A 9,693-nucleotide genomic window follows, 5' to 3' on the forward strand; every position below is an offset into this window, starting at 1 on the left:
TATTTGCTGTACAGTAACTCCTCACTTTAAGTTGTCCCGTTCAGCAACGTACCAATGAAACAATGTTAATCAATTGGGGAACATGCTCCTTTAAAATTGTGCAATGCTCCACTCTTGCGTTGTTTGGCTGCCTGCTTTCTCCACAGCTGGCAGCCTCCCTACACCCCCTCCCCCCTCCCCACAGCACCGCCCGCCAGCAGACCCCGCAGATCAGCGCCTTCCCCCTCCCCCCCCCCGCCCACAGCAATCAGCTGGCTTGCAGCGCTTCGGGGCGGGAGGGGGGAGAGCGAGGACTCGGCATGCAGGCTCCCCCTCCCTCTCCTGCCAGCAGCAATCAGCTGGCTTGCAGTGTTTAGAAGGGAGGGAGGAGGAGCAAGGATGCAGTGTGGGAAATAAAGGGGGGGGAGGGAGAAGAGGCAGGTCAAGGATGAGGGCTTGGGGGAAGGGGGGGAGTGGGCAGGCTGAGGGTTGAGCCCCCCCCACCCTGGGTGCTTGCAGAGTAGGGGAAGCTGCCGCTGCTGCGCAATGTGCTTCTCCTAGCCTACAGCACCTTCAGCCTCCTTGCCTGCCTCATCTCCAGTGTCAGTGGGCTGTGCCTGTGTAGGGTAAGGCAAGGGCACTTCCCAACTATAGTAATGTACTGTATGTTTGTAAACACACAGCACGTGCACACTTCCCCCCCGCCCCCCCCCAGCGTAGTATTAAATTGCTTGTTTAAAACGTATATAATGCCTTTTGTCTGGCAAAAAAAAATTTCCCTGGAACCTAACACCTCCCCCCCCACCCCCCATTTACGTTAATTCTTATGGGGAAATTAGATTCGTTTAGTATCATTTCACTTAAAGTTGCATTTTTCAGGAACATAACTACAATGTTAAGTGAGGAGTTACTGTATTTGAAGTCTTTAGGCCTATCTCTTGGCTCCCTGAAGGTTTGCTTAGCTGTGATCTTAGCTTTCCATTCTCCCATCCAAGGAAAGTTGATATTCTTAAGCCCTATAATAGTGAGGTTTCTGAAGGGTATTGTCCACCTTTTTCCACCAATGAAAGAAATGGTGCTGTTGTGGGACCTTAATATGGTGCTGGCAGCACTGAGCCTGCCATTCGAGCAGATAGCAACACAATCATAGGCTCTTCTCTCCCAGAAGATTGCCTTCCTGGTAGCTATAACATCTGCAAGAATTGCTAGTCTTGATGGCAGATCCTCCATGTGATCAGTTCAAGGACATGGCTTTAGGGCCACACCCTAAGTTCTCCCCTTCTTCCCCCCCCCCAGTGATGTTTCACCTCAAGTTTACTTAATTTACAATTTACTTAACCAAACCACATTCAAGGACAGAGGAGAAAAGTCTCCATACCTTAGATGGGAGGTGGTGCTTAGCATTCTATTGAGAGGACTAAATTTTGTTCATCACCTTGGCTCTTCATATCACTTGGAGACTGGTCAGCCTTTCTTCTGTTCAGTAGTCAATTTCCAAGTAGATAACTGCTTGTGTTACCACAGGCTATGGAGTGGCTCATATGACACTCCCACAGTCATTGTGGGCTCATTGGATGTTGCTTGAGCGCTCATCCATTGTGTTTTTTTAGCAGTGTCTCTACAGTGAAAATTTGCAGGACTACAACATGGTCTTCCATGCATACCTTTGTTAGACATTATGCTATCACCACGGCATTAAGGCCTGATGCAAACTTTGGGAAGGCAGTTTTGCAGTCTCTATTTAAATAAATTCCAAGCTCCACCTCCTATGAGTACTGCATGTGAGTCACCTGAGTGGAATACACATCTGCAACCACTCAAAGAAGACTGTTACCTGTATTGTAACTGTTCTTTGAGATATTGCAGATATGTATTCCATGACCTGTCCTCCTTGCCCTCTGTACTGGAATCTCCAGCCTGGGACTTTCATGCAAAGAAGCTGAGGGAGGTCGGGGTAGTGCTGCCCTTATATAGCCATGGGAGGGGCTTTAACAAGGGCATGATCACTGCTCCCTACAAGTACTGCTAGACAAAGTTCTCTGGCTTCGCTTTGGTGTACTGGGTGTGCTCATACCTGAGTGGAATATACATCTGCACCCACATCTCGAAGAAACATTACAATACACATGAGTGAGTCTTTTTCTCAATATAATTACATTGTTCCTTAAATATTAACCATGTTCACATCATGCAATGATTGACCGTTGATAAGTCATAAGCTTTCAGTAGAGACCTCATGCTACCCTTAATGGATAAATACCCATGAAAGTGGTATTCAGGGTGTAGTGAGTTCAAGTTTGACAGGAGTTGCTTGTAAAGAACAGTGAACGCTTTGCCAATAGGCACCAATGGGCCTCTCATAATTTCACTCACTAAAGTTTCCTCCTGAAGCTGTAATGCTGCATGGCTTTCATATTTTAAAACTTCTTGTATTGAGCAACCTTTTTTCTTTAGTCATTTTAAAAAAAACCTATATCAGCTAGTCTCCGAATTTATTTAAAAACTAATCCTAAACAAACTTTCACTTTGGGAGCTTTGCTCTTAAACATAATAAACTTAACTCTTTGTGTAAACTTCTGTTACCTTAATTTTATGCAGGGTGCAGAAGCCATGGTACTGGAGAGTGTTATGTTTGCCATTCTTGCAGAGAGAAATCTTGGCCCGAAGCTGTATGGAATCTTTCCACAAGGCCGATTAGAGGAATTCATTCCAGTGAGTCACATTCATGATTAGTCAACAGGCTAGTAGCTGTAAGATGTTGTAATTGAACATGACCAGTGTATCTTTGGACTGTATACAAAAGCAGAGACGTGGGAATGAAATATTTGGTACTTGTAATTGTTAGCCTTAATTTGTTGCTATAACTAGACTTCCTGACTCTAATTATAATCTCTCTGGTGGGAGGGAAGATGTCTCTCTCTAAAAATTTCTTTTCCAGCTGTAGTTTTATGTTGGGCCATAATAAATATGGAGTGAAACAAGCTTGAGAGCAGCCATTCTGTTAAGAATCAAAAGAATGGCACACAAAGATTTGTTTTTGTTCTTTTCAATGACACCCTTAATGTATCCCCTGGACTCTTGTCCAAGGTTATAAGACTTCGGGTGGGACTTGACCCATTGACCTTATAGGACCGAAGATCAGAGGCTACCAAATGAATACTTAATAGATAGTCCAGCTAACTTAAACTTCTTCCCAAACATAATTGTGCTGAACCTTCATGAAACAATTTAAACTTTGATTCTGTTACTTCAAAGCTATTGAGTGATGATATTCTTGTTTCTCTGTCCTTATCAGCTCTTTCAAGTGTGCTTTATTTTGTTACAGAGCAGAAAGTTAGACACTGAAGAACTAGGCTTACCTGATATATCTGCAGAAATAGCTGAGAAAATGGCCAGGTTTCATGGTATGAAAATGCCATTTAATAAAGAACCTAAATGGCTTTTTGGGACAATGGAAAAGTAAGTCGTCTCACTTTTTTATTGTAAATGTTATAAAACGGGGGGGAGACAGCAGCCAATGACAATCTTAATGGGTAGAAGTCTTGCTGTTCTAGAGGGTCTCTTCTGTAAACTGGCAGGTATTTTGTAAGGATGGAGGCTTGCTGTCTCTAAGCAGCTTTACCTGGGGGAGTCAAGAAGATTTAACTCTTTTCCAGAAGTTTCAATTTGGTGCATCTTGATTTTGAAACCTTATATATTTTTTTTAAGATTAAACTAAAGGTCTCAACTATAGTAGAATTGGCATTCTAGCCTTGGAATATTAATTGTACTCAAACTTGGTACACTGTTTTACAATTAACTTTATTTTTTGGGTAGGTATCTAAACCAAGTATTGAGGATTAAATTTACCAGAGAATCCCGGATTAGAAAATTGAACAAAATCCTCAGTTACAATCTTCCCCAGGAAATGAAAAGCCTAAGGTAAGATTTTAGCTTCTTTGCCACTATTTTACATTAACTTATGAATTACCACTGACACTAGAGGAGTGTTTGTATATGTAACAATAATGTATTAATATAGTTCTCTGAATTCAATAAACTTGCGTTTACAGGTCAAACTGATATGGTTCCCACAGCCTCCACAACTGACCCTTGTTTGTAATGCTTACAAACAGATAGTGGTGCATCCAGTAATAGTGTGCTGAATTGGTTGTAGTAGAGCCCTACCTCTGAGTATCCTGATTTCTGTGCACTTAAATTCTCCGCCTACACACAGCATTAAAATGTAGTTTTTTGTCAGGAATACTATGAAACCTGGAGTTCATGCAACAAAAAACAAGTTTTACATTTAGCTGGGTCTAGAAACTTTTGTCATAATTAGCTCTTTATTGGCCCTTTGCTCTTGGTTTTTCAGATCTATGCTTGAAGCTACTTCATCACCAGTTGTCTTTTGCCACAATGACTGCCAAGAAGGTAGGATGGCGCTACTTTGGCAACTAGGTTAATACTGCAGTGCTAAGAGCAGCCTTTGATTATTTCTTGCTTGATTTCTACTAATGCTGTTTTGGGCTATATATCTACTCAATCCTGTGAACTCTGACACCTTGGATTATGATGATGGGTTGAGTTGGTGGAAGGGTAGGGGTTTGACAAGCTTGTTACCAGTTAAATATAGGTATCCCAATGCCTTCACATGTTGCTTTCCTGTTTTGTCAAAAGGAACACCAGGATCCTTGAGCAAAGCTTTTTGAATTCTTTTTTTATAATAGAAGTATTGTTTGAATTTTTATCAAAACAAATCCAGTGATTCTGCTCACTACATCTTTGTGTTTTCTCAAAACTCTTCAGGTAACGTCTTGCTCTTGGAAGGCAGAGAGGATTCTGAAAAACAAAAGCTAATGCTTATTGACTTTGAATACAGCAGCTATAATTACAGGTAAATTGTTCCAAACATAGCAAGATTTTCCTGTGTGGCATGGTTGGCATGTCTTTAAATAAACTACAGTAGGGTTACCATACGTCCGGTTTTTCCCAGACATGTCCGGCTTTTCGGCAATCAAACCCCCGTCCGGGGGGAATTGCCAAAAAGCCGAACATGTCCGGGAAAAAATACCGGACGGGCACTTCCTCTCCCGCGGCTGCTCTGCTCCTCCCCTGACTCAGACTTCACCTCTGTTTAAGAGCCAAGCTACCCGAGCCAGCGCTACCGGCTTCGGGCAGCCCCCTTGCCTCCGGACCCTGCGCCGCCGGAGCAGAGCAGCTGGAGCCGGGGAGGAGAAGTTCCCGGCCGGGGCCGCAGGGTCCGGAGGTATAGGGGCTGCCCGAAGCCCGAGCGCTACCAGCTTCATGGTTTGCCGGGCAGCCTCCAGACCCTGCGCCCCCGGCTGGGCGCTTCCCCTCCTGGGCTCCAGCTGCACTGGGGAAGCACCGGCCGGGGGCGCAGGGTCTGGAGGCTGCCCGGCAAACCGTAAAGCCGGTAGCGCTCGGGCAGCCCTTTTCGCGTGGCTGGGAGGGAGGAGGGGGAGTTACGGCGGGGACTTTGGGGAAGGGGTGGGGAAAGGGTGGAGTTGGGGCGGGGCTGGGGGTGGGAAAGGGGCGGGGCCAGGGCCTGTGGAGTGTCCTCTTTTATTTTTTAAATATGGTAACCCTAAACTACAGTAAAAGGAAATGCTAATAAGACTTTTCTAAATCTAATCTCTTCCAAGGAGTTGTATTTCTCTGCATTGCATTCTGTGGCCTGCCTTTGATTCACCAAAACTGCAAGTGCCAAAAGCTCTGAGCACGGGCCAAATTGGCAGGCTCGCAAGTGCCTAAATCAGTGTATCTGAAATCAAATTCATCTGCAGAAGTCTGAAAAGCCAGACTGCTGCAGTTCAGTTCACATAATATTTGGCTTGTGATAGCTTGCCTCCTACACATGACTGGGTGTTTTTTCCATAAATGGAGCAGAAAAGTGAATAAAATCTCTTTAGAAAATGCAAGAGATCTCTCTATTAATCAGAAAGATGTGATCATTAGTCTAACATCTAAGTAATGTGTCTGAAATCTTTACTGCATACCTTAAAAATTCTGCTAAAGAGATGGCTTGTGAACACAAACCATCTTTTATCTTAATTATTACTTCTACTGTCCTGGCTATTTTTACCAAAACCTTTTCCTAGCACTGTAGTTTGCTGCTTTCTTCTGAAATCAGTTCTTGCAGCAACCTTGTTCTAGCATAGGAAGATGAACCATTTTGTTACTCGGTTCTGAGGCAACTTCAAAGAACTTTCTCACCTACAACCACCTACTGTATTTAAGAAAAATGGTTGAGTTACTGGTGTTCTGAATGTATCCAAGTGCAGCACAAGCTTCCACTTCCTGTACACGAAAATCTGTGGAATTAACTAATTTAGCAATTTCTGTAAACATAAGGGCTCTTGCTACTTGATGCAACTGTAACTCCCCACATTGCTTTCCTTTCTCTCAATCCTTTTGTCTAACTCCTTTCCTCCTGACACATGTGCAAGGATTATCTATCAGGATGTTACAGGACTACTCAAAAATGCCCTCTTCATTCAGCATCTTTCTGATTTAGTCTTAGTAATACCATAGAGCATACTTTTCAACTTGGCAAAAACTGATATAAGTGTACTACTCCATTAAACCTTATCACAACAAACTTAATTGAACTCAAAATGCCAGTGGAGTATTAGCCACTTATATAGAAGTGAGTTTTTACAGTATTAATAAATGACTTGTGATCTAAATTACCTCCTGCATTCCATAAAAAATGTTGGCAAATAGTTCTCAATTCTTCACTCTATTGGACCCTTGGTTTTTGAGTTAAGGTCACAGATTCTAGTATTGCTAATGTACTCCACACAAACAGCAGTAGCAAGTTCTCCTGCATGGACAATAAGGACATTGGTTTTACTGCTAGCTTTAAGACAAAAGGCTAGTTGATGCATATTGTGCTATTTGCTTTTTGTGTTTTCATCAATAAACTTGTTTTTACTGACAATTCTGATCTCCTATTTGTAGAACTTAAAGTACTTCATGCCAATGTTCTCATCATGCTTTATAAGAAGGTTTAAATCAATACAGTCCTGAAATTTTAATAAGAGCAAATATGTAAGTATTCTGGAAACTTGAAATCTGCCCTAACTATTGAACTGTTAATTTTCAGAGGATTTGACATTGCAAATCACTTCTGTGAATGGATGTATGACTACACTTATGAAAAATACCCATTCTTCAAAGCCAGTTTTTTGAAGTATCCCACAAGGATGCAACAGGTAGGTACATGAAAGTAGAGTTACACTCTGTCAGTGTCCGCAAGCTTCAAATCTGATCTGTCCTTCCTAATTACCAGTTTGATTGTTACTATACATCCTGTCCACCAAAATTCCTCTCACTGTGTCACTGGATGTAGTAGTCATTCTTTCATAAACTTAGTGTGATGTTAGTGTACAATGCTTTAAAAAATAAAAAGCCCTGATAAACTTCCATTGCTGCCAATAGCTTTTCAGCTTTTCAGAACACTTACTATGGTCCCGCATGTACATACAAAGGTTGTCCTGATGTTCCACTGGTTTCAATAACTGGGGGTTAAGATCAGAAGCAAAAGGGTTAGATAAAATATCAAAATGGTATCTGTAAAACTAATGGGATACTGTCTTTATATACTGAATTTCTAATCTGTTACTCAGTGGCATTCTTTTGGTGCTCAGGTTTTGAAATGAACCAGAATGGTCAATACTCAAATTTTCAATCTTGGAAAAAGCTAAACTTCTTAGGGTCTTTATAAAGATTTAGCATGCTGATATTAACCATTCTTGAGTTGAAGACTTGTCTGATGTGTTCTCATAATCACTATTGTCTTTAGCTTCATTTTATCTCCAGTTACCTGACTGCATTCCAAAATGGATTTGAAAATCTAAGTAATGAAGACAAGTCCAAAACAGAAGAAGATATGTTGATGGAAGTCAATAGGTAACTATTTATATTTACTGTAGTGATAGTGCAGTGTTGGCATTCTGCGTACAGTCCACCTGCTTACCACTTGCATTTTGATGTCTTTATAGGATTCACATTCTTTCATCACTGAGAAATTTCTAGTTACGATTTGCCTTAAATAGCTTTTCTAGGGTAAATGAGAACAAACCCCCTAATGGTTGTAAATGAGTCCTCGTTTCATGTCAAAACTGTTATGGCTCAATGCAAATAGTAGGCTGTCGAAGTTACTAATGGCATTGTACAAATAACTAACCTGTGCTATGAAAAACTACCTTAAGATAAAGGTACATTTTCCAAGCTTCTTGGGGGGGTTAGTGAGTGGGATACTGATGTCATATCATGACTGCTTGGAGCAAGAAGGAACTCTGTTCTGGGATGCTCAGATATAATATATATGAGCTCCTCTAAAAGATAGCAAGTTATAATAATAAAATTGGCACTGTTGATTTTGACTCTAGGTGGGCTAGATAATGCAGTTAATGTGGGACACTAGAAGAGTCTTTCAGCAAGCATTTTGTTTTGTAATTTGCAGGTTTGCCCTGGCATCACACTTCTTCTGGGGCCTGTGGTCCATTATACAAGCGAAGATTTCATCCATAGAGTTTGGATACATGGTATGTTTTTTGAAAGAGTAAAATCTTAACCTTTCATTTAATTTAAAAGTAAACCTTAATGCACGTTAAGAGTAATTTAGTAATCTTAGTCAGTGTTGCTTTCTTAAAAGAAATTTATCTGCCTCTCCCCCCCCTCCCCCCCCCACACACACATTTAGTTTTCTTTTGAGTATAATTGTCCATCCTCCTGTACAGTTACCATGCCTAAGTCAAATGATACTACAGGTGGTAATATAAATAACTTCTGCTAATACTCTGTCCAGAAGTGGAATTATTTTTCGCCTCCCAGTGAGCTGATTCTTTCATACTCCCAGACATATTCTCCTGTAGTTGAAAGGGTTGCAGCATCTGCCTTCCACAATACCTGACTAACACATGAACAGTGGATTTTAGTTTTAATACTAGTTTTGTTTTTCCTCCAAAACAAATCTTTCCCTAGCTTTCTTCTCAAACTTCTCTAGTAAGGCTTCCTCTCTGGGACTAAGAATGGTAAAGATATTACTGTTTAGTTACTTTACAGGGAGAAACTGCTGATCAAGGTTTAGTACACTTGAATAGTGCTATAGCGTTGGCTATAAGCCCTGCTTTGTTGCTAGACAAACTTAACTGACATGAAACTAATAGCCAAGGGTTAGATAGGATGCAGAAATGCTACTAAACCTGAAATTAGACTTTAACATGACACTTTAACTTGTTTAAAAGGTCTCTTCCTTTGTCCCCAAATACTTTTGGAAGGTGTAGCCAGGAGGATAATATCGAAATATTTCTATCTATATTCATATTCTATAGTCTCCCAAACTGCAGACAAGAATGCATGTACATCATGGCAGCACACAACTGACACGGTTTCTCAGGAAATTGATTATTTACCTCATTTTATTTAGGACTATGCGCTGTCAAGATTTGATGCATACTTTGACCAGAAGAGGAAACTTAAAGTGTGAATGTTGGAAGAATGGACAATCTTACTGTACAAAGAAAGCAGCTGGACAGAACTTCCACTGTGCTTAGGCTACTGTATCTGTAATGAAGGTTTCAGTGGATTCCAGTTTTTTTGGAATGCAGATATACAATTTGTGAAGACTGTACAAAAATCACTTGGTTTATTTGTTTACAGTTTCATAAGAAATCTTTGGAATGAGATTGGGAGGCAAAAGTATAA

The 9,693-nt window shown here is 41.1% G+C and overlaps 1 protein-coding gene across 3 annotated transcripts in view; it reads left to right on the top strand.

The window, feature by feature from the left end:
• CHKA (choline kinase alpha) overlaps positions 1-9,475 on the top strand; it is a 34,033-nt gene extending 24,558 nt beyond the window's left edge. For 2 of the 3 annotated variants that reach the window (XM_065403756.1, XM_065403757.1), the window contains 9 exons: positions 2,578-2,691; positions 3,305-3,438; positions 3,796-3,900; positions 4,334-4,392; positions 4,768-4,855; positions 7,088-7,196; positions 7,787-7,893; positions 8,450-8,531; positions 9,416-9,475. In XM_065403756.1, the coding sequence (XP_065259828.1) occupies positions 2,578-2,691; positions 3,305-3,438; positions 3,796-3,900; positions 4,334-4,392; positions 4,768-4,855; positions 7,088-7,196; positions 7,787-7,893; positions 8,450-8,531; positions 9,416-9,475 (858 nt within the window). The remainder of the gene's footprint in view (positions 1-2,577; positions 2,692-3,304; positions 3,439-3,795; positions 3,901-4,333; positions 4,393-4,767; positions 4,856-7,087; positions 7,197-7,786; positions 7,894-8,449; positions 8,532-9,415) is intronic. The other variant, XM_065403758.1, reaches the window with a different exon arrangement.
• Positions 9,476-9,693: the final 218 nt, after the last annotated feature.

Source organism: Emys orbicularis, chromosome 4 (genome assembly GCF_028017835.1).
Source record: "Emys orbicularis isolate rEmyOrb1 chromosome 4, rEmyOrb1.hap1, whole genome shotgun sequence".
Taxonomy (NCBI): Eukaryota; Metazoa; Chordata; order Testudines; family Emydidae; genus Emys; species Emys orbicularis.